Source organism: Eleutherodactylus coqui, chromosome 4 (genome assembly GCF_035609145.1).
Source record: "Eleutherodactylus coqui strain aEleCoq1 chromosome 4, aEleCoq1.hap1, whole genome shotgun sequence".
Classification (NCBI taxonomy): domain Eukaryota; kingdom Metazoa; phylum Chordata; class Amphibia; order Anura; family Eleutherodactylidae; genus Eleutherodactylus; species Eleutherodactylus coqui.
In genome coordinates, this window is record NC_089840.1 from 129,779,509 (window position 1) to 129,804,401 (window position 24,893).

Here is a 24,893-nt window from a genome sequence, read left to right on the forward strand (position 1 = left end):
GTTTATTTATGCAGCCACGTTTAAAAAAAAAAAAGGAAACAAATTTCCACCCTAAAAGATTTCAGTCTAATTTTCAGTGGAATTGTAAAGATAGCGGGTCACATTGAAGGGGAAATAATCTGAAATGATTCATCTTTGTTGGATTTTTTAACATGACAAATAGCTGACATTATAACAGGGGTGTGTAGACTTTTTATATCCATTGTATGTATACCGTATATCCATTGACTACCACTGTTCAAAAAAACAGTGTACAGAATAGGTTTTTGTGTTAAACTTGTATTGAAAAACATAGTAATTGGCCCAATGTGTGACGACTTGTGTAGTGTACATGTTATAATGGCACTTGTGGGATATACTGTATGATAGATTAGCACCTGTATATATAAAGGTTTTACATCCGCCTGTATCCAACATCCTTGGTTTTCCTTTCCACTAGATGGTAAATGATTACATTCACAGTTCAGTAGGCTGTTTTCTCAATCATTTCTCATGATCCTCTTTAGAACACTTAGGTTCTGTGAAGCATTTGCCAGCGGTTGGATATGGAGGGCACCGGTGGACTTTGCCATTGGCAATCAGATAAAGAACGGCATCTTTATAACCTTCGCAGTAAAAATTATTGAGTACCTGTGAGTGAAAGATACAAACGTAAATCACTGTGAACGGTCTTTGTGATCAACCCTACATATGTACATACTGTATATGCATCATGCACACATGGTATATATACCCACCAGGATCGCCAACCATTTGTAAATTCCTGGACAGCTGGTAAAAATAGGGGCCTTTTTTCAGTGCCCATAAAATTGATTTGATTCATCTGTGATGTTTTTGAAGCTGGATGACCTTGTGCAGGTTATTATAATTACCATCATTTTACAGTTCACATTAAATGTTACTAATATGTTTATAGACGTCTTCAGGACTGTAGACGCACCCTTCATAATCTCTAAGGTTTACTACAATACTTTCACTCGGGACGGAATTAGTCCGTGCAGACATTTCTGCAACACAATGTTCTCCCTATGGGGCTTGAAATACACACCTGGTAAAATATTCACTTCTTCTTTTGCAAAAGACTTAATTCTGCAGAGGAGAATCTTTCTACTGCAGAATTAAGGATGTCTTGTGGAATGGTTCTTGTGGATCCCTCACATACAGGAGATGTAATTCCGCACCTAAAGTCTGCGGAAAAGAACGCAAGAAATCCTACAAGACGTTCTGCAGAACACATTCCGCAGCTAAAAACACAATAAAATCCGCATCTGCATTGCATCCCGCAGACAATTCCATCCCATGTAAAAGCAGCCTTATGGTTTCCCAATGTGTCCGTAAAAAATGTCAACTGTCTGTGATTTTTTCATAAGTTGTCCAGACAAAGGAAAAAAAAACCCATGTTGACGACCCGGGTCCGGTGATCTGGTTCTTCATGCCAATATCTGCTAATCATCTCATAACAAATGCCTAAAAATGAGATTCAAGAAGTTTCATTCTTCAGACTAAACACCAACAAAGGGAAGAAATATCATCAGTCCAAGACGGAGCAATACAGAAAATGGTGATATCCTTCATTTTTCACGCACAACGGTCTGTAGAGGTTGGAAAACGGGCATTCAAAACAAATGACAAACAATTCTGGAAGTGACGCCTCCCTATTCTTAGGGCTCCTTTCTGGCAGCTTTTTGGTAGGGCTTTCTAGCTTGTTAACAAACTCCATGAATTTATTTTACAAGGTATTTTTATTGACACTTTTCTTCAAATTTACTCGTGCGTTTTTCTTCACTTGTTTTTTCCCTGCAGAGAAGTCTGTGACAAGGGGCCCTACAAAAATGTAAATAAGTATATGCTTGTATGAAGGAGGCCGAAGGCTGGTGTCACACGGACATTAACGCTTTTATGTGCACATTTGCACAATCGGCGTTGCATATTTGCACGTGCATGTGTGTGTTACTGTAAGTATTGCGCACGCCAACTATGCGCATTTGTGTGCGTAAAAAAATACAACCATGCTCCCTTTCATTAAAACGGGCAACTAGTGTAATTAGTTGAATATGTCCTCTCTCCCTGCACAAATGCAGAAAATAGAACATGCTGTGTATTTGTTTACGTGAATGAAATGAGCACACAAAATGCCCTAATGTGAACGAACCCATTAAAATAAATGGGATCTACTCACTGCGTATTGCAGGCTCAAATATGTTCGTGTCACGCAGACCTAAGCCTGGGAATAACCCTACAACCCTTGAAGGTCCGTGTTGAATGTCTAGACTGGTTCAGGGTGACATCCACAGAAGGGGACGACATTCGGTGGCACTTTACTCAATTGGAAACAGCACAAAGCTGGCTTCACACGGACACATGTGTACCCGTGCATGCCTTAGCGCAAATTTTTGCGCAATGAACAGGGCCGCTTTGCGTGCACATCGGCATATTTTACTGTTCTTTTTGCACATTTGCACGCAGCAAACGAAGATGCATCGATTGAAATGGCTAATGAGTAGAGATGAGCGAACGTACTCGTCCGAGCTTGATACTCGTTCGAGTATTAGCGTGTTCGAGATGCTCGTTACTCGTGACGAGTACCACGCGATGTTCAAGTTACTTTCACTTTCATCTCTGAGACGTTAGCGCGCTTTTCTGGCCAATAGAAAGACAGGGAAGGCATTACAACTTCCCCCTGCGACGTTCAAGCCCTATACCACCCCCCTGCAGTGAGTGGCTGGGGAGATCAGGTGTCACCCGAGTATAAAAATCGGCCCCTCCCGCGGCTCGCCTCAGATGCGTTCTGACATAGAGGAGGGAAAGTGCTGTTGGTGCCGGAGCTGCTATAGGGAGAGTGTTGGGAGTATTTTTGGCTTCAAGAACCCCAACGGTCCTTCTTAGGGCCACATCTGACCGTGTGCAGTACTGTGGAGGCTGCTTTTTGCAGTGTTGCACTTTTTTTTTTTTTTTTGTATATCGGCCGTGCAGAGCATTGCGCCCTGCAGTAACTATACATAGTGCAGGGCCAGTAGTGGTGAGGCAGGGACAGAAGACATATATTGTGAGGCAGGGACAGAAGACATATATTGTGAGGCAGGGACAGAAGACATATACAGTGCATATAGGCAGTGGGCCTTTGCAAAAACATTTGGGGAAAAAAATCTATTTGGCCTGCCTGTGACTGTCCTCAGTGTTCTGGGTCTGTGCTGGGTGTAGTTGTCCTCCTAATTCATATGCAGCCAGCTAAGTGTTACAGCAGGCTTGCGCAAAATTATTTCCTGGCGTTCCGTAAGCGAAGTCAGCCTCCAACCACAGGCCAATAAGCGGCACATTTAATTACAGCGTTCTGTTTCTGCACTACTGGTAATACACCATGCTGAGGGGTAGGGGTAGGCCTAGAGGACGTGGACGCGGGCGAGGACGCGGAGGCCCAAGTCAGGGTGTGGGCACAGGCCGAGCCAGTGCGGTGGCCAGGGGTAGAGGCAGGGCCAGACCGAATAATCCACCAACTGTTTCCCAAAGCGCCCCCTTGCGCCATGCCACCCTGCAGAGGTCAAGGTGCTCTACGGTGTGGCAGTTTTTCACAGAGACGCCTGACGACCGACGAACAGTGGTGTGCAACCTTTGTCGCGCCAAGATCAGCTGGGGAGCCACCACCACCAGCATGCACAGGCATATGATGGCCAAGCACCCCACAAGGTGGGACGAAGGCCGTTCACCGCCTCCGGTTTGCACCACTGCCTCTCCCCCTGTGCCCCAACCTGCCACTGAGATCCAACCCCCCTCTGAGGACACAGGCACTACCGTCTCCTGGCCTGCACCCTCACCTCCGCTGTCCTCGGCCCCATCCAGCAATGTCTCTCAGCGCAGCATCCAGACTTCGCTAGCGCCACTGTTTGAGCGCAAGCGCAAGTACGCCGCCACGCACCCGCACGCTCAAGCGTTAAACGTGCACATTGCCAAATTGATCAGCCTGGAGATGCTGCCGTATAGGCTTGTGGAAACGGAGGCTTTCAAAAGCATGATGGCGGCGGCGGCCCCGCGCTACTCGGTTCCCAGTTGCCACTACTTTTCCCGATGTGCCATCCCAGCCCTGCACGACCACGTCTCCCGCAACATTGTACGCGCCCTCACCAACGCGGTTACTGCCAAGGTCCACTTAACAACAGACACGTGGACAAGCACAGGCGGGCAGGGCCACTATATCTCCCTGACGGCACATTGGATGAATTTAGTGGAGGCTGGGACCAAGTCAGAGCCTGGGACCGCTCACGTCCTACCCACCCCCAGAATTGCAGGCCCCAGCTCGGTGGTGGTATCTGCGGCGGTGTATGCTTCCTGTTACCATACAGTGCGGCATGGGGTCCCGCGGTCGGCGCGCGTCGCTCCGGCGTCGGCTCCAGCAGCCTGGAGCCCTGTGTCGAGGTCATCCCAGCAGCTTGGGTTGGCCAGTGGGCGGCGGCGTGGGCGTGCCCGCCCGTAGGGTGCCGCCCGCACTCCTCTGTGCTTCTTATACAGCAGTGGGCGGAGTTGCCTCCTCCCACTCTCCACCGCTGGGCGGAACCTTGTGGTTAAAGGACTGGCAGTGAACTGAGCTCATTGCCAGTTATTGGTTCTGCATGCACCTAGCCAGTCTGTCTGTGGTTCCCCTCAGTCAGTCCCTAGTTGTCGGTCAGCTCCCTCTGGTCCCCTATTACTCAGTCTGTTTTTGTTGGTTCTGTTTGCCTCTAATCTAGTCTGGCCCAGTCAGCACTAGTTGCTATCCAGCACCCTGCCAGTTTGCCTGTGAGTTCCATCTCCAGCCTTGTCAGTTTTGTTGGTCTGATTCACCTGCCTCCTCTGTCGGCACCCTGTCCCCCCATTAGGTAGTTTCCTGCTTGTCAGCCGCCAGGTCCCTAGCCAGAGCAGGGACCGCCGTCCAGTTGTCCGCCTGGGGTTAGCCAGGGCCGAGGCAAGTAGGCAGGGACAGTGGGGTGCGGGAAGATCAGGGCATCCCACTTGGCGCTCGGGGGGCAGAGTGCCGTAACACTTCCTCCACTAAACCACCCTCCTCCTCCTACGCAACCTCTATCTCGCAATTAAGATGTGTCAGCAGCAGCACGTCGCCAGCAGTCGGTGTCGCGCGCCACGGCAGCACAGCGGTGGGCAAGCATCAGCAGGCCGTGCTGAAACTACTCAGCTTAGGAGAGAAGAGGCACATGGCCCACGAACTGCTGCAGGGTCTGACAGAGCAGACCGACCGCTGGCTTGCGCGCGCTGAGCCTCCAACCGGGCATGGTCGTGTGTGACAACGGCCGTAACCTGGTGGAGGCTCTGCAGCTCGGCAGCCTCACGCACGTGCCATGCCTGGCCCATGTCTTTAATTTGGTGGTTCAGCGCTTTCTGAAAACCTACCCACACTTGTCATACCTGCTCGGAAAGGTGCGCCGGGTCAGCGCACATTTCCGCAACTCCAAGACGGACGCTGCCACCCTGCGGACCCTGCAACATCGGTTTAATCTGCCAGTGCACCGATTGCTGTGCGACGTGCCCACACGGTGGAACTCTACGCTCCACATGTTGGCCAGGCTCTATGAGCAGTGTAGAGCTATTGTGGAATACCAACTCCAACATGGGCGGCGTAGTGGGAGTCAGCCTCCTCAATTCTTTACAGAAGAGTGGGCCTGGTTGGCAGACATCTGCCAGGTCCTTGGAAACTTTGAGGAGTCTACCCAGATGGTGAACGAGGATGCTGCAATCATTAGCGTCACCATTCCTCTGCTATGCCTCTTGAGAAGTTCCCTGCAAAGCATAAAGGCAGACGCTTTGCACTCGGAAACGGAGGAGTGGGAAGAAAGTATGTCGCTGGATAGTCAGAGCACCCTCATGTCTATATCTCAGCGCGTTGAGGAGGAGGAGGAGGGGGAGGAGCATGAGGAGGAGGGGGAAGAGACAGCTTGGCCCACTGCTGAGGGTACACATGCTGCTTGCCTGTCATCCTTTCAGCGTGTATGGCCAGAGGAGGAGGAGGAGGAGGAGGAGGATCCTGAAAGTGATCTTCCTAGTGAGGACAGCCATGTGTTGCATACAGGTACCCTGGCACACATGGCTGACTTTGTTAGGATGCCTTTCTCGTGACCCTCGCGTTACACGCATTCTGGCCACTACGGATTACTGGGTGTACACACTGCTCGACCCACGGTATAAGGAGAACCTTTCTACTCTCATACCCGAAGAGGAAAGGGGTTCGAGAGTGATGCTATACCACAGGACCCTGGCGGACAAGCTGATGGTAAAATTCCCATCCGACAGCGCTAGTGGCAGAAGGCGCAGTTCTGAGGGCCAGGTAGCAGGGGAGGCGCGGAGATCAGGCAGCATGTACAGCACAGGCAGGGGAACACTCTCTAAGGCCTTTGACAGCTTTCTGGCTCCCCAGCAAGACTGTGTCACCGCTCCCCAGTCAAGGCTGAGTCGGCGGGAGCACTGTAAAAGGATGGTGAGGGAGTACGTAGCCGATCGCGCGACCGTCCTCGGTGAAGCCTCTGCCCCCTACAACTACTGGGTGTTGAAGCTGGACACGTGGCCTGAACTCGCGCTGTATGCCCTGGAGGTGCTTGCTTGTCTTGCGGCTAGCGTCTTGTCAGAGAGGGTGTTTAGTGCGGCTGGGGGAATCCTCACGGATAAGCGTACCCGCCTGTCAACCGACAGTGCCGACAGGCTTACACTCATCAAGATGAACAAAGCCTGGATTTCCCCAGACTTCTCTTCTTCACCAGCGGACAGCAGCGATACCTAAGCAATACGTAGGCTGCACCCGCGGATGGAAGCATCGTTCTCTATCACCATCAAAAACGGGGACATTTTTGCTTCATCAATCTGTGTATAATATTCTTCCTCCTCCTCCTGCTCCTCCTCCTGAAACCTCACATAATCACGCCGAACGGGCAATTTTTCTTAGGCCCACAAGGCTCAGTCATATAATTTTTGTAAACAATTTTTATATGTTTCAATGCTCATTAAAGCGTTGAAACTTTCACCTGAACCAATTTTTATTTTAACTGGGCTGCCTCCAGACCTAGTTACAAATTAAGCCACATTAACCAAAGCGATTAATGAGTTTCACCTGCCCTCTTGGTTGGGCATGGGCACTTTTTCTGAGGTACATTAGTACTGTTGGTACACCAATTTTTGGGGGCCCTCGCCTACAGTGTAATCCAATTAATTTTTAGCCCACCTGCATTACAGCTGACGTTACATCAGCTGTGTTGGGCACTGCAATGGGATATATTTATGTACCGCCGGTGGGTTCCAGGGAGCCACCCATGCCGTGGGTCCACACGGAGTTGTAACTGCATGTGTCCACTTCTAAAGAACCCCAGTCTGACTGGGGCATGCAGTGTGGGCCAAAGCCCACTTGCATTAAACATGACATTACCTCAGCTGTGATGGGCACTGCAATGGGATACATTAATGTACAGCCGGTGGGTTCCAGGGAGCCACCCATGCTGTGGGTGCACACGGAATTCCCGTACCTGCCTGTGACTATTTATAAAAAAACGCGGTCTGACTGGGGCATGCAGACACCTTGACAGAATGAATAGTGTGTGGCACATAGATTCCCCATTGCTATGCCCACGTGTGCAGCTCCTGATGGCGGTGGCACAGGATTATATTTCTCATTGCTTCTGTACAGCATTGTGGGCTATCGCCCCTTTTAAAGAGGGTCGCTGCCTAGCCGTGCCAACCCTCTGCAGTGTGTGCCTGCGGTTCCTCCTCATGGCAGACGCACTTATAAATAGACATGAGTGTGGCGTGGCATGAGTGCAGCTGAAGGCTGCGCAGGGACAATTTGGTGTGCGCTATGGACACTGGGTCGTGCAGGGGGGGTTGGGCAGCATGTAACCCAGGAGAAGTGGCAGCGGAGTGTCATGCAGGCAGTGATTGTGCTTTGTTGGAGGTAGTGTGGTGCTTAGCTAAGGTATGCATTGCTAATGAGGGCTTTTCAGAAGTAAAAGTTGTTGGGGGGGGGGGGGGCCCACTCTTGCCGCTATTGTGGCTTAATAGTGGGACCTGGGAACTTGAGATGCAGCCCAACATGTAGCCCCTCGCCTGCCCTATCCATTGCTGTGTCGTTCCCATCACTTTCTTGAATTGCCCCGATTTTCACAAATGGAAACCTTAGCGAGCATTGGCGATATACAAAAATGCTCGGGTCGCCCATTGACTTCAATGGGGTTCGTTACTCGAAACGAACCCTCGAGCATCGCGAAAATTTCGTCCCAAGTAACGAGCACCCGAGCATTTTGGTGCTCGCTCATCTCTACTAATGAGTTCCAGATGTGTTCTTTTTGTGAATGAGCGACTTTCTTCAGTATTTACTCCATGTTGTGTTCTTCTCTGATGCGCCGTACAAACATTTGGGTATACCTGGTTGATGAGGCTTCAATACCCCTTGAGTATCACCTAACTTAAGGGATTACTCCACCATTTGCACCCAATACTTTTATTGCTTTACTATATCTATAATACAAGAATGAAGCAAATTGTTTTGATTACAAATTTCTTACCTCTGTGTCTATGTGGCTCCTATGCAGAGCTGTGTTCCTGTTTCACAGTACAAACAAACCATATTCAGTCTGATCCTGTAGTTCACATTATTCTAATATCCCCAGGGATACATAGAAATGTTGTTATTTAGTAATTAAAGGAAGAATACTTACAACGACTGGTGGTGGGAATAAAGCATAGCTCACTCTGCACAGGTTCTGGACCGAGAGCTGGAAGCTGGTATTATAGATTTGAAAGCATAGATGGCTGACGGGGCAATCTCTGGGGCAAATGTCAATCTCCCCTGTGAAGGGGGATATAGTTAGCATAGACTTTAAACCAAACAATGGTTGGAAGTTTGTTAATGCACCATCAATGTATCTCTACGGTAAAGAAAAGAAAAAAAAACTGAAAAATTAGTACTCATGGATGTAAGACATTATTGTCAGAAGCATTTATTGAGATTCTGGGCCTCAATACAAATTCTGTAACAATATTGTTCAGCTTGTGCAGGCATAAAAGTCAAACAGTGAGCGGCCTGTGTAAACAGGCAGACGTTCATCTGTGGACACTGCCTATTCACCGTGATTGGAGGTGGGCAGCCGAAAGAGGTCTCTGATTTATTCATGTATAGTTATGTCTAAATGTATTGTTTGTATCTTTATGTATAATATACTGATATATATATATATATATATACTAGTAATTATTAGGAAATTATAGTAGCAGTGTTTCAGCTGTGCTACATGGTGCGTCTATTATGATTCACAGACATCACACACACAGCTCTACTACATGCATCGTTACTCCACACATCACACACAGCTGTACTACATCCATCCTGATTCCCACATGACACAAACAGCTCTGCTACATCCATGGTGATTTCAACAAATGACATACACAGCTATACTACATTCATTATGATTCCCACATATGACACACACAGCTGTGGTACATCTATCCTGATTCCCACACATTACACACACAGCTCTACTACATCCATCCTGACCCCACATATTACACACACAGCTCTATTACATCCACCCTGATTCTCACACAACACACACAGCTCTACTACATCCATCCTGACCCCACACATTGCTCACACAGCACAGTACACACACAGCTCTACTACATCCATCCTGACCCCACACATTACACACACAGCTCTACTACATCCATCCTAATTCTCACACAACACACACACAGCTCTACTACATTCATCCTGACCCCACACATTACACACACAGCTCCTGGATACAGTGTCAGCCACGGGTCACGTGATTCTTGATTCCACCCATACAGGTGATCACATGATGGTGACGTCATCACAGGTGCTGGTAACTGCTGTCTGCTTATCCAGTATACAGTACTTTTTACCAAACTCCAGAATGGCTCCTCCCACAATAGTGACATCAACTCGCCAGATCTCTATGGTGGCGGTATGTGGGTGTTTTCTGTCAGGACCACTGAGTTGTGTCCAAGATAATAATGGCTTAGTTGTATTCTCATTTTGCTATTTTTGTTCTCCCCTTCCAAGAGCCCTAACTTTGTTTTTCTTCTGTTGGTCGGGTTTGTGTTTTATGTATACTGTAGGACCTGCGATTACATCACCAGGGGGCAAGCAATGATGTCACCAGGGGCGGAGCATGAGAAACACTCACACACAAACATTAAGACTAGTTGTCGTTAGTAGTTTGATATAGGTATTAAGGGGTAATTGTACTAAAATTTGAATGTTCAATTAAAATGATGTGATTGATAAAAAGCAAGAACATGAGGCACCGCGTCAGAAAGAAAGCAAACCTCTCCATAGATGCATCAGATATTTAATCCCAGCTTCATAGACAGAGATGCAATACAACACACAACCTGTGGACAGGGGGTAGCACTGTTTTTGGAAAAGGTAGTCATGTATCCCTATTCCTACATTCCTCGACCAACCACAGAAGGCGGGTCATGCAACACAAAATAAATAAAGCGCTCCACTTCATTAACCCTGAACACATTAACTATCAAATTTTGCTCTGTTATGATCACTGGTGCCAACAAAAGCATGAAGAAGCCATTTTTCTCACAGTATTAGAATTATCCTCTTAATCTCTCACTTTATAAGCATGAACAACATTCTGTATGGGAGTGGAGTATAATACTAATAAGGGGCATAACTACAGGGGATGCAGGGGATGCAGTTGCACCCAGGCCCAGGAGCCTTAGGGGGCCCATAAGGCCTCTCTTCTCCATATAGGTAGCCCAGTACTATGAATGAAGCATTATGGTTGGGGGCCCCGTTACAGATATTGCATTGTTGTCCAGCAGCTTCCAGTTACGCCTCTGATACTAATACAACATTATCTTGAAAAGTCTTCACAAAAAAAAATGTAATTATTCAAGGAGAGAATGCAGTACACCACATTTAGCATATTAAGTACAATGACCCCAGCGAGGTATATATGAGGAGGAGTCACAAATTATCCACACTCAAGTTATAATAACATTTCTGTTGGCCAAACTGTGTTATCAACATTTTCTGTTGTAGGTCGCTGCTGTGCTGGTTTGAATGTGTTACATCAGTTAATTTGTGACTGCATTGCAAAACAAATGGCTGTCCCATTTGTGATTTGCGCGAAAGAACAGCAGCATGCCGTGATTTGTTTCATGTGGTCTGAGGGTGAGTATCGTGCTGACTTATATTAAAGACCTTATGCGCAGTATGGAGAAAAATAAAGTAGTTGACTTTTCTGAAAGTTGAGTAAAATAAATTCTACAGCCAGAGTGTGAATAACTTTTGACTCCCCCTTGTATATACAGTACTTAATGTATATTGTACATAAGAAGAATTAGACTTACCACTCCTCTGAACATAGGTGGCACTAACCCACAGTAAAGAGGCACAAAACAACTGCAGATAAGCGTCTGTGAAAATAATCATCATGAGAGGTTTGTCATCCTACTTTATCATGGATAGTTATACTTTATTACGAATATACTTTACTATGGGTATCATCAGTTTGTATACCATGCTTATTGAAAAAAATGTTACAGTAGACCAGAGGTTCCTAAACTTTTTTGCCCCATAGACCACTTGCCGATTTACTTGTTTTCCATAGACCCCCTGCCTAAGGTCGGCTGCACACGACCGGGTTGGATTCCGCGTGTGGGAAGCCTCAGCGGAATCTGACATTGTGCCCAGCTGGCATCTGCACGTACCTGTCATTTCTTCTTCTTCTCTGTGCTGAGGTTGGTCCGCACGGCTCGCCATTAGACTTTTTTTTTTTAAACCCCTGCTTTTCCCGCATCATCGTCGCATCAATTGCGGAAGGGCCGCGTTCCTGACGCTTCCATTGACTTCAATGGAAGCGGTCCATGCTGAATCAACTTAAAAATAGAACATGCTGCGATTTTTCCTCTGCAAGCAGAAAATGGCGATTGATTTCCGCTCGTATGCAGGAAAAAGCATTTTTCAATTGCATGTTATGAGCGGTATTTGCTGCGGAATCCAGAGGCAGTCGCCCGCTCAGGAATCTGCAAAGCAAATCTGGCCGTGTGCAGCCGGCCTTATATTGAATTTTCTTTAACTTATTAAAGTCAAATGAGTTTTTCACAGCTGACATAGGGCTGCTCACTTAGGGCCCGGTCAGACGAGCATGTGTTTTTCACTGTGTCTGTCACAGTGTTTAGTGATGAGGGGACTCCACGCGAGGAAGAAAGAATCCCCTGCCACAACTATCAGAGCTGTAATCTTCTTCCATTGCTTTCAAATGGATAGGCATTGTTGCCACCCCAGTGAAAACAATGGGATGACGGCAACCCCTGCAGTGATTTTCGGGGAAGGGCTTGAAATATAAGACCTACCCCAAAAAGAAGCCCTAGCTGCATGAAAAAAATAATAAAAGAAAAAATACATCACCTAAAAGCGCTGTCCGGCTCTGGCGCTTGTTCTCTCTCCGACACTGTTCTTCATTGCTTTTGCCCGGGGATTGAAAAGTCCCCGCCTCCTGGAAGTGCTGCCCCTGATTGCCTGAGCGCAGGGACCAATCACAGCCATTCAATGATTGAATGGCTGTGATTGGTCCCTGGGCTCAGCCAATCAGAGGCAGCGCTTCCAGGAGACAGGGATTTTTCCATCCCCGATGAGGGGACATTCGTGGAGCAGCTGTGATCCTTCAAGCATAGCTGCTCCAGTGAACTGGCAAAGTTTCAAGCGCTGCGCATATGAAACTTTGCCTGTTCATGCGTTTTCGGCTTATGTGAGCAGCGCATTTTTTTTTGCGCTTATAGGCGCGAAAAAAAACACACACTTGTCTGACCTCGGCCTTAGTAAGGGTATTTCATAGAGTGGACAATTGAAAAAAAAAAAAGAAAAACATGTACAATTTTTATTCAGTTCTTTATTGAAAAGAAACAAAATGCAAGTAAATATTTGGATATGAGATGAAGCAAATCAGAACCTAGTAAGATTCTTACATCAAATGAATACAGAAATAATGCTGTTAATGGGAGGGATGAGTCGGACGCTCTGATAGCAATTGTTCAATACTCGGCTTCAGATTAGTGAGGTTTAGTCTCAAATCTGCACATCCAGTGATTTGCAATCGATTTCTTTTTTTCGTAAGAAGATTGGCGACCGTGCTAAAACCCCTTTCCACGAGGTATGAAGATGGAAAAGCTATCTTTTTTTGCGATAGTCCATAATGCAGGATAAGCAACAGGTACGCGCGCAATACGTAGCTGCTGGTATGAGAACTTACACATTAACATAGCACACTACAAAGCAGATGGGTATAGTTTGTGCAAAACCTCTTGGGCTCTGGCCGATCATGTGAAAACGATGCTCAGTAGAAACTTTATAGGTAAATCAGCTACTGCGCAGGTCTGTTTTGTCTATGGCCAGAGCCCAAGACGTTTTGCATGAGCTCTACATAAACAATTTTATGAAATATCAAAGAGGTAAGAAATTTCTATGTCTGTTATAAGTATTATGTAGACAATCTGTATAAGGTGTATTATGTCATTTATAGAAAGCCTAAATGTTGATGATGACCTGCCTAAATGGAGTCCGCTCATGTGGACCCCCATTTACATCTCGTGCACCTCCCAATTTATTTCTTGGATAGGATAGGGAACGTTGATATTCAGGCATCTAAGAGGGCATCTGCCAGCAGATACTCTAAAGCAGTGTTGGCGAACCTATGGCACGCGTGCCGGAGAGGGCACGGCGAGCCCTTTCTGCTGGCACGCATGCTGTTCGCTAGTATCACCCGCTCCTCTGCAGCTCAGGGGGAGAGCTTCCTCCCATATCAGAAGTATAGGCGGGCAGTTCAAATCCAGCGCTGACGTCATCCTCAGGTGAAGGGGATTGCCAGCACAGCTGTTATCTAGCAGCTCCTCATTCCCCCCACCCCTCCGCACAGCAGCCTAATCAGAGCGCTTCCTCCCCTGTCAGAAGGAAGGCGGGCAATTGAAATGTGGAGCCCATGGCAGCCTGCACTCAATGTGATTGCCCTGTGAGTAGAGTGGAGCAGAGCTGGAGTGCAGCAGTAAAGAAAACCTGGACGGAGGTTAAAAGGAAGACCAAGACCGTAGCTGCCTGGGTGATGTAAGATAACAGCACTTACTGCAAAGATAGGGGCATCATTAGTAGAAGATCCTGCAAGAAACACCTGAATGTACAGGATGAAAGTAACTGACAGAAGGGCTTCACTGCTAAATACTTCTCAGCTCCCCAGATCTCTGCTGCACGCATGAACACGGGCGTCCGCCTCCAGATTCCACAGCAAATACTGCCCATAGACATGCTGTGGAAAATCGCTTCTCCAAGTCCACGAGCGGAAATCAATTGCGACTTTTCGTCGCGGATGGAAAAATCGCAGCATGTTCTATTTTGGCCAAACGCACACAGCGGATTTGCATTGCGGAGTCCACAGCGGGCGTCCACCTCTGGACTCCACAGCACATACCGCCCCATAGCATGCTGGGGAAAAAAGTGTGGTCTCACTTCCATGAGCAGAAATTCATTGCGATTTTCCGCTCGCAGAGGAGAAATCGCAGCATGCAGCAATTCTGTGAGGGCTACGCACGGACGGCTTCCATTGAAGTCAATGGAAGCAGTTTGTCCTGTGGTCATTTTGCAGTCATGATTGCAGAATGGCCGCAGGACCCGTGTCAGCGCGGCATAATCTGTAGTGCGCATACGTGCTGGCTGACACATCTGTAATACAGATTATGAAGAATCCAGATATGTACGCGGAGGTCACTGGCCAGGCACAGGGTTGGATTCCGCTGCGGGATCTGACCCAGCTGTGTGCAGGCAGCTCAAAGGTCACATTTAACCCCTTAATGACGCGGCCCCTTTCTCTTTTTCCATTTTCATTTTTTCCTCCCCTCTTTTAAAAAATCGTAACTCCTTTATTTATCCATCAACCTAGCTTTATGAGGGCTTGTTTTTTTGTGGGACGAGTTGTATTTTTCAATGGTGCTATTTAACTCACTATATAATGTGCTGAAAAACTTTTTAAAAATTCTAAGTGGAGTAAAATGGAAAAAAAAACTGCATTCCGCCATCTTTTGGTGCGTCTTGATTCTACGGCGCACAAACTGCAACAAAAATGACCTGTTAACTTTATACTACGGATCAGTACAATTACTACAATACCAAACTTATAGTTTATTTTTTCTGTACTACTTTTATTTCTTTTCAAAGACATCTAATTTTTTAAAATTATTTTCTGCCTCCATCTTCTGTGCGCAATAACTTTGTAATTTTTCCATCAATCTAGTTGTGCAAGGGCTCATTTTTTGCAACATGTCCTGTAGTTTTATTTTGGTATCATTTCGGAATACATAGGACTTTTTGATCGTTTCTTATTGCGTTTTTTTCTGGGGTGACTGAAAAAGTGCATTTCTGGCATTCTTTATGTTTTTTTTCGGACATTGTTCACCGTGCGGGGTAAATACTGTGCTACTTTGATAGATAAGACTTCTACAAACGCAGTGATACCAAATATGTATTTTTGTTTTATGATTTAGATTTTTTTTATTATAGATTTGGCAAAAGGGGGTGATTTAAACTTTTCTGATTTTTTTTTTTTACAATTAATAAAACTTTATTAATCTTTTTTGTACTTTTTTTTTAGCCCTCGGGAGGTGGGCGTACGGGACCCTCAAACATTGTTTGCGGGAATTTAAAAGTTGCTGCCGATCGCAGCTATTGCCCGTGGGTGTCAGTTGTAGTAAACAGCTTTCACCCACACTGTATGAAGAGAGGTCGCCCAGCGATCTCTATTCATACATAACCTGCACCTGCATGACCTAAATGTACGTCATATAGCGGGCAGAGGTTAATAAGCAAACTGTAAACATATCGGTGGGGTTCACATGAAGTGGTATTCTGCAACATTTACAGTATTGGCAAAGTGGACAAGATTTTAAAAATCTTGTCCACAACCTGCGGAAATAACCCAGACAAAAACATGCGCGAAACTAACTTGTGGTGCGGAATTTAATCCGCAGTTGCGCCTGAATGAGGGCAATTTCTTCCCCTTTGCTGGTCATTCACACTCTGCACCAGAGCGCAGGAGTTTTAAAAAAAACTGTGGGAAAATAGGCATTGCCCGATCTTCCCCGCACAACCTATTTACTACAGAGCAGGGCTAATATCTTCTCGGCCATAGTATTAAAGGGCAAGTAAAGAACTAGTTAAAACGAAACCACTGAAATCCATTGGCTTCAGTGTTTTTTTTTTGTCCTGTTATACGGCTGTGGATATTACAGCAGCATAAGGGGGAAACCACGTTCACCTAAAAACTACCCCTAAGGGTTAAAACAGAAGGCCATATGTGCAACTATGCTTGCCACTACAGAGCATAGTTGCGCACGAACCGTTTTTTTAAATCAGGCTATTCAAACTCCTCTGAAGCCGCCCTTCCAGTTACATTGCCGTAGTGGCTCTTTGCAATAAATAAGTCGGTGTTGGGTTGCAAATTGAGCACTCTGTCTCTAAATAGTTCGCCATCACTGCTCTAAAGAAAGATTGTGTACTAGTAATGTAATGTGAGCGCTGTATGAAACAAGAGGCCCCACGTGGTTGTGGTCTTCATACCTTAGAGCTGAAGGGAGCTTGTCATGACCCTTGTCAGACCAAGTGTCTCCTTCATTTGCACACTTTTAAATCTATTTAAAGGGAAAGGGTCACTTATATATTTTTTTTACTAATGAAAACCAGATAGTGAAATATATTCCAATTTCCCAATCTGAGTTTATTTTCGCATTCTAGATATTTTTATTCTGTTGTCTGTATATGACTATGGGGGTAGCCATCATTCCTGAGCTGTTAACAGCATTTAGAAATGGGCTTTACAGCAGAATAAACAGCTTCATGAAAAGAAAATAGGACCCCTTTAGTTAATCATTTGTACTAATAACGGTATGAACACGCTTTTTTTGTGCATGTATTGGCGCATCTCACTGTACTTTTTTGGCCCGCAGGACATGTACATTTTCCTGTGACACAAAGAATACACCCATTAAAATGGCTAATTTGTCTAATGAGTTCTAAATATGTTCTATTTCCAGTGTTTCACACATATCCTTGAGTATTATGTGCACCACCATTGACTTCTATAGGGGCCTTTGGTGCATAAATACGTAGAAAAATAGAACATATCTTTTTTTTTTTTGTGCGGCTGAAATGTGCGTGCAAAATACGGAGATGTGTATGAACCCATTGAAATCAATGGCTTCTATGCTCTGCGTATTGCATACGAAGAAAAAGTTTATATATAAATAAGAAAAATGGCTTCTAAATAGAGATGAGCTTACGTACTCGGTTCGGGTATTTTTGGACTCGAGCACCGCTTTTTCCGAGTAACTGACTACTCGGACGAAAAGATTCGGGGGGCGCCGGGGGTGAGTGGGGGGGGGGGGGAGAGCTCCCCGCTGTTCCCCACTTCTACCCCCTGCTCCACCACGCCGCCCCCCGAATCTTTTCGTCCGAGTAGTCAGTTACTCGGAAAAAGCGGTGCTCGAGTCCAAAAACACCCGAACTGAGTACGTTCGCTCATCTCTACTTCTAAACCATGCATGAAATTAATGTTTTTAATAAGCAAAAAGAAAACTGTGTGAATGAGTATCAGTGAATATTCTGCATTTCTAGAAAACAAATGTTTTACCCGAGTTATACAACACATCTTACCTGCATGACCTCCTCTTTGGACTTAAAATCAGAAACCAGTATGGTCTTTCCATCTGATAAACGTGTTAGAGCAACATTAAGTCTTCCTGTTGCAACCTGATGTGCATTTTCAGGTAAAACGTTGAGGAGAGCGTTCCGTAAAATTGTTAGCAAATTAAAAGTTGGGTAAAATGGCCCAAATATGGTTTTCCTAGCTTTAATGGCAGCATCTAATATGATTTTCTTTAGCTCATCTGTAAGGATAGAAAAAGGGGTAAAAAAAAAAAAAAAAATTTCAGAAAAATCATCAAAAAGCCATCAGAAAGACATGGATACTACTTTTTCTATGGTTATACTGAGTGGAATTAGTGAACTGCATGGTTAAAATAAGACCCTGTGCTTATTTGTACACTCCATGGCTGTACCCCAATAGATTTACATAAAGTTTCTACAAAGACTCAACCTCAATGGAAGCTGGCCACACACCAGAGATTTTGAGAGGCCAATTTAGGACATTTCTGGTTGACCATCAGTGCTTTTTCGTTACTTGAACAAGCCCAGATGTTAATTGATGCCAGTTGAAAATTTGATCTGCTATGATGGATTTTTTTGGTCATTGCTTAGTGCTGGAGCTGAAAAGTTGATCATGCTGAACCACGGATCTGCATCCCACCAATGAAAGCCCAGACTAGGTCACAGGTCACCTTCACAGACCAGTGGGGGAATGCGTGCTGCTAAGATTCAAGGGCCACCTACAGTAATCTCTATTTGGAAGCCCTATGGGAGATCAAAATCTTTACAACTGATGAAAGAAAGTATGCATAGGAAAGACTTCTCACCATCAGGATCTCTCACTAAAAAAATAATAATAATAATAATCTTTATTTGTATAGAACCAACATATTCCGCAGCGCTTACATAGACAGGGGGAATACAGAAAAAAAAAAGTGCAAAAATTACAGAACCACGGTTACATAGTAATCAGTGGATGGAAACAATAAGGGTGAGGGTCCTGCTCCAACGAGCTTACATACTACAGGTAATGTGGTGATACAGAAGGTAAAGGGGCTGGAGATGTGCATGGTATGGCGAGGTGGAGAGTGAGGGATTCTATACACATGGACAATGGACAGACGTTTGGCCGTGTGATGGCTGAATCGGTATGGAGGCAGGAATGAGAAGTTCGAATTAAAGGGGCGCTCAGTCTGGTTTCGTTAGCAGAGCGAAGATCCCGGCCTGGGTGATGGATTGAGATGAGGTAGGCGATATAGGGTGGTGCTGCGCTGTGGAGGGCTTTGTGGATGAAGGTAGCGAGTTTAAATTGAATTCTGTATTTAGCAGGCAGCCAGTGCAGTGACCGGCACAGGGCAGAGGCATCCGAGTAGTGGCTGGACAGGAAGATGAGCCTGGCTGCCGCATTCAGGATGGATTGGAGAGGGTAGAGTCTGGTGCAGGGGAGGCCGATCAGCAACGAGTTGCAATAATCGAGCAGAGAGTGGATGAGGGCAACAGTAAACGTTTTTAACATGTCCACAGTGAGAAAAGAGCAGATTTTAGCGATGTTCTTGAGGTGCAGCTGACATGTTCGGGCCAGAGATTGGATGTAGGGGGTAAAAGAGAGATCAGAGTCAAATATGACCCCAAAGCAGCGTGCATGTTGTCTAGGAGTTATGATGCCACACACTGAGATGGAGATGTCAGGATGAGGTTGGTTAGTGGAGGGTGGAAATACCAGTAAGTCAGTTTTAGAGAGGTTTGGTTTTAGGTAGAGAGAGGACATAGTGTTAGAGACAGCAGACAGACAGTCGGTGATGTTTTGGAGTAAAGGTGCAGAGATGTCACGGGCAGAGGTGTATAGCTGGGTGTCGTCAGCATACAGGTGGTATTGGAGGCCAAATCTCCTGATGGTTTGTCCAATAGGGGCTGTGTAGATAGAGAAAAGACTATAAGAAGAGCCAAAATAAAAGATACGTTAATTATACTCTTAAACAACTGCAGTATGTATGGTGGAACCAAACCTGATTTTTGGAAACGTACAAGATGTGGAATATTAAGGAGCTGTTGTTGAATATTCTATCACAAGTTACAATGTGGCAGAATAACTTCTACTTTACACACAGCAGTTTTGCGGCAACAACTTTACGATGCCATTAATTTCCCAAGTTTCACTTCATACTTTGTTTGCACACGCAGGTCAATGGCCCAGGGACATTTATGATAGTTGGCAGGCCAAGTATAACAGGAAGCAAATGTTTTTGTTAACTGTAGCAGGGATATTTGTATGTTTCATAACATTATACTGTTACAGTTTTCTCTTGTTTATGTCGTAGGAGATTATTTACCAACACAGAAGTGATTATTGCCGTACTAACCAGAAAGGCTGGATTCACAGTTTTGTGCACCATTTTTGTTGCCACTTTTTGGACTTTAAAAGACTCTGGCCGGATGTTACTTAGAAGATGATCTTACACTAATTTACTGTAGACTTCAGATGGACATTTTTGCTCATATAAAATATACGTGCTCAATACGCAGAAGATAGAACCCATTGATGTCAATGGGTTCTTTCACAGGGACAAGCTTTTTGCATGCATTTTAGTGTAGCAATGTATTAGAAAGCCTATGCAGGTCACCTCATAGGCCATCATAGACAGCAGATCAAGAGGCTATAGTCAAGCCTCCACGTGCCATAGCTACCCATCAGGATCCTGTGATCACATCTCGGAGAGAGGGAGGCCCATCCCTCTGTCAGCATTTTATATGCAGCAATTGCAGTAACTGTGGCGATGTAAAGGGTTAAATAGCACAATACTAAGGTTTCTTCTGTCCTCGCTCTTAGAGCAAGTGCACCAATGGCCGGGCACCTGGTTCCCCTGGCACAGGAGACCTGTGCGGCACTTCTGATGCAGCCACTGTCAAAAGATGGCACTGCAGAATAAAGCCCCTTAATTGCCGCCATCAAAAGATGTTATATGTAGCAAAATAAAAAAATAAAAATAAAAAACTGCTTGCAAAATGCCATTAAAGCACATGCATTGCACTTTTTAAAAGGATTTCAAGATTCTGACAATAGTGTATGTAGGATGTAGGACCCCTGGGGTGGAGGATGCCCCTAATTTCATACAGAGTCTTTTTCTGATGGAATACCACAGATAAAATGTGACATGCTCCGCTGGATGCCATATCTATATGCAGCACCCCACAGAGCGGTCTGTGCCGGGTACATAAGAGCCAAGCGTCCTACATAGAGTCGGTCCTGCAAGCATAATTTACAATGTGGCAATAAATGCATTTTTGAAGCATGTGCTTGTTTTATGTGGTTTGTGCATTGCAACAGCTCTGCGTTCCTCCTGCACCCCCAAGAGATGCTATAAATCAGGCACCGCTTCTATCTACTGCCATTCTGACCCGTCTACAGTACTCATTTTATGGACGAACAACATATTCCACTTCTACATCAAATGCAGCTACAATGTATCAGGTTCTCAGAACACACAACATGCTAAGTAGATTTAGAATAATCAAACATATTCTTACAATTACTACAATATAGAATTTTGTTTGTCTATCAGTATATAGATTTAGTAATGACTAATACAGAGACGGAGAGTTTGTGTTATTTGATAGTATTATGAGATTGTTAATTGGTCTAATAAGGGCGGAGTCACACAGGCGTATGCGCAACTGTGCATGCCTTAGCACAACGTATTTGAGCCATGATCGAGTCTTTTTTGTGCAATGTAATGGCATATTTTACTGTACTTTTTGTAATCAATGGGTTCTATTCTCTGCGTATTGCATGCACAAATTTACAGAACTGCCACATACACATTTTTATAAACAAATTTTTCGCATGAGATGATTATTTTCAACGTTACATCTTTTAAAACCCTCCATAAACACACTTGTGTTTCGCTCATATAGCCATGTACTACATGTACTGCGTCTACAACATACCCCTCCCCGTGCCCCTCACATGAACAAGTAGGCTGGCGTCATACGAGCGAAGGCATATTTGCGTGTGCATGAGCGCAGTGCTTTTGCGGAACAATGTTATTTGCTTACGCATCGGCATGTTTTAGGGCTTAAACATTGGAGCGCATGTGTTAATACGCTTGCCGCTATGCAGCACATTAGCCCATGAATCAGAGATTTTATTTTTTTTAGCTATTTAAACTCCACACTATTGCATGCAAGTTTGAAAGAAAAGTTGGACGAAAGGTCCTGCCCCATCGTTCTGGCATGTAGAAAGATGGGGCAAGTACAATCCCGCTAGTGAAAACGAGAAAAAAAACCCATTGGAATCAATCATGGCCACAAAACAGGACAAAATCACAGTTGTCTTAAGAATCCCTTACTGTACCTTTTCCATGTGCAAGCCATATGCATTTGCGTGCAGCCGAAAAATACGCACCGATTGAAAGAGCTGATTAGTCTAATGAGTTCCAGATGTGTTCTATTTCCTGCGCAGTATTTAACGTATCTCCTATAGGTTGGCACAGCAAACGCTCCATAGAAGTCAAGGGAAGGTGGGCAAATATGCAAATATAGCTTATTAGGCTAATTAGCCTTTTAAACCATGGAAAAGGTGCGTCGCTTGCGTTTGAACTGGCCCTGCGTGTGCGAAAAGTACAATAATATGTGCAGACATGCACGCCAAAGAGCCTCATCAAACCCTGCTTATGCACAAATGCATAGCACTGCGGCAAGCATTTTGGCGCATACACACGGGTGAAGTCGCCCTTATAAAAAAGCCTACAAATCTTTTTTTTTTTTAATTGCAAGGTTACAATAATACGTTTTCCAGAATTAAATCCAATTTACTAGCAAAAGTCTTACACTTTGACAGATGTTACATAGTGAGGTGTTACAAAGTACGTGCATTCCTTACCTAGATCCATCTTGAAGACCACAGCAGCCGCAACAAGAGACCCTGCTGACGCTCCACACACCTTGGGGGCTAACATCAGTACATCTGGGGCCAGATCATGCAGGGCTTTCACTGCTCCTATCTGGTACAAGGACAGAAAACCACTGCCAGAGAAGGAGAGGGACAGGGGGCTCCTTCCAGCAACTGTCTCCATGCCAGGGGGTCTTCACACTGAGTGCACGCAAGAAACTCCTCTCTGCTTCCTCATGGCTTTGCAGTCCCTTCTCTGCAGGATTAGGCTGCGGTCAACAAGAGGCTCTTTGTAGTAACTGATCCTAGAAATGCTTCCTTGGCTCTGCATGTTACATAAGCTGGAGGACTTTCTGTTACATTGTCCCCACCTGCTGCACTGTCATAGGAGGGGGGCAGCACTTGTCACACCTGATAGGTGATGGAGATGTTCTCATAGGGGGGGGGGGGGGCAGCACTTCTCACACCCAATAGATGTGTTCTCATAGGAGGGGGGCAGCGCTTGTCACACCTGGTAACATACATAATAACATAGTTTGTAAGGCCGAATGAAGACAATGTCCATCTAGTTCAGCCTGTTTATCCTCCTGTCTTGTTGATCCAGAGGAAGACCAAAAAAAAAAACAAGAGCAGAAGCCAATTAGCCCTTTTGGGGGAAAAATTCCTTCCCGACTCCCTAATGGGAAACAGACTGTTCCCTGGATCAACCCCTAATAGTTCCTACCTGCCTGTATACCCAGATTAACAGTTAACCTAAGATTTATATCCTATAATATCCTTCCGCTCCAGAAAGACATCAAATCCCCTTTTAAACGCCTCTATGCATTTTGCCATCACCACATCCTCAGGCAGAGAATTCCACAGTCTAACTGCTCTTACAGTAAAGAACCCCTTTCTATGTTGGTGATGAAACCTGCTTTCCTCTGAACGTAGCGGATGCCCTCTTGTTACCGTTGCAGTCCTGGGTATAAACAGATCCTGGGAGAGATCCTTGTATTGTCCCCTCATGTATTTATACATAGTTATTTGGTCGCCCCTTAGCCGCCTTTTTTCTAGAGTAAATAACCCCAATTTGGATAGCCTCTCTGGGTATTCCAGTCGCGTCATTCCATGTATTAGTTTAGTTGCCCTTCTTTGAACCCCCTCCAGCACTGTAACATATTTCCTGAGCACCGGTGACCAGAACTGTGCACAGTATTCCATATGAGGCCTGACAAGTGCCTTATATAGTGGGAGAATAATGTTCTCGTCCCTCGCCCCTATACCTCTTTTAATGCACCCCAAGACTTTATTTGGTAGGTGATGGAGATGTTCTCATAGGAGGGGGGCAGCACTTGTCACACCTGGTAGGTGATGGAGATGTTCTCATAGGAGGGGGGGGGGGGGGGCAGCACTTGTCACACCTGGTAGGTGATGGAGGTGTTCTCATAGGAGGGGGCAGCATTTGTCACACCTGGTAGGTGATGGAGATGTTCTCATTGGAGGTGGGCAGCACTTGTCACATCTGGTAGGTGATGGAGATGTTCTCATAGGAGCGGGGCAGCACTTGTCACGCCTGGTAGGTGATGGAGGTGTTCTCATAGGGGGAGGGCAGCACTTGTCACACCTGGTAGGTGATGGAGGTGTTCTCATAGGAGGGGGGCTGCACTTGTCACACCTAGTAAGTGATGAGGGGTTTTCATAGGAGGGGGGCAGCACTTGTCACACCTGGTAGGTGATGGAGGTGTTCTCATAGGAGGGGGGGCTGCACTTGTCACACCTAGTAAGTGATGAGGGGTTTTCATAGGAGGGGGGCAGCACTTGTCACACCTGGTAGGTGATGGAGGTGTTCTAATAGGAAGGGGGGGAGGGGGCGGACTAGTCACACCTGGTAGGTGATGGAGGTGTTCTCATAGGAGGGGGGCAGATCAAACAGTGTAAAAAAAGTGCAAATGATCACAAAGTTACGTGCAACTTATGCTCACATGAAAACATTCCGTTGTGTCATGGAAAACCTCTATTTAATTGCAATGCTATTACAGTGTTGCATAATGCCATAGATTGTTATAAACTTGGTACAACAAGCTTTGACCTGTCGCTGCACTTTTGTAAGGCTTGTCTAACGCGGGCGTATTTGTACAACAAAATTTTGCGAGTGCAATACGCAGAAAACAGAAGCCATTGATTTCACTGGATTTGCTCACAAGCCCGTACTTTGTGTGTGCAATTGCACCGTGCAAAAAAAACCAAAAAACAAGAAATGCAGCATACTCTATTTTCTTGCGCATTTGCGAAGTAAATTAGCACATCTTGAAGTCACTAAACTAA

General features: G+C 45.5%; 1 protein-coding gene across 1 annotated transcript; it reads right to left on the reverse strand.

The window, feature by feature from the left end:
* Positions 1-174: 174 nt before the first annotated feature.
* Positions 175-22,947, reverse strand: LOC136624729 (omega-hydroxyceramide transacylase-like). The gene is made up of 5 exons (XM_066598664.1): positions 22,578-22,947; positions 17,708-17,940; positions 11,365-11,430; positions 8,685-8,894; positions 175-630 (listed from the first exon to the last, which is right to left on the reverse strand). The coding sequence occupies exons 1-5, from the start codon at positions 22,768-22,770 to the stop codon at positions 484-486; spliced, it is 849 nt and encodes a 282-aa protein (XP_066454761.1). The 5' UTR covers positions 22,771-22,947; the 3' UTR covers positions 175-483.
* Positions 22,948-24,893: the final 1,946 nt, after the last annotated feature.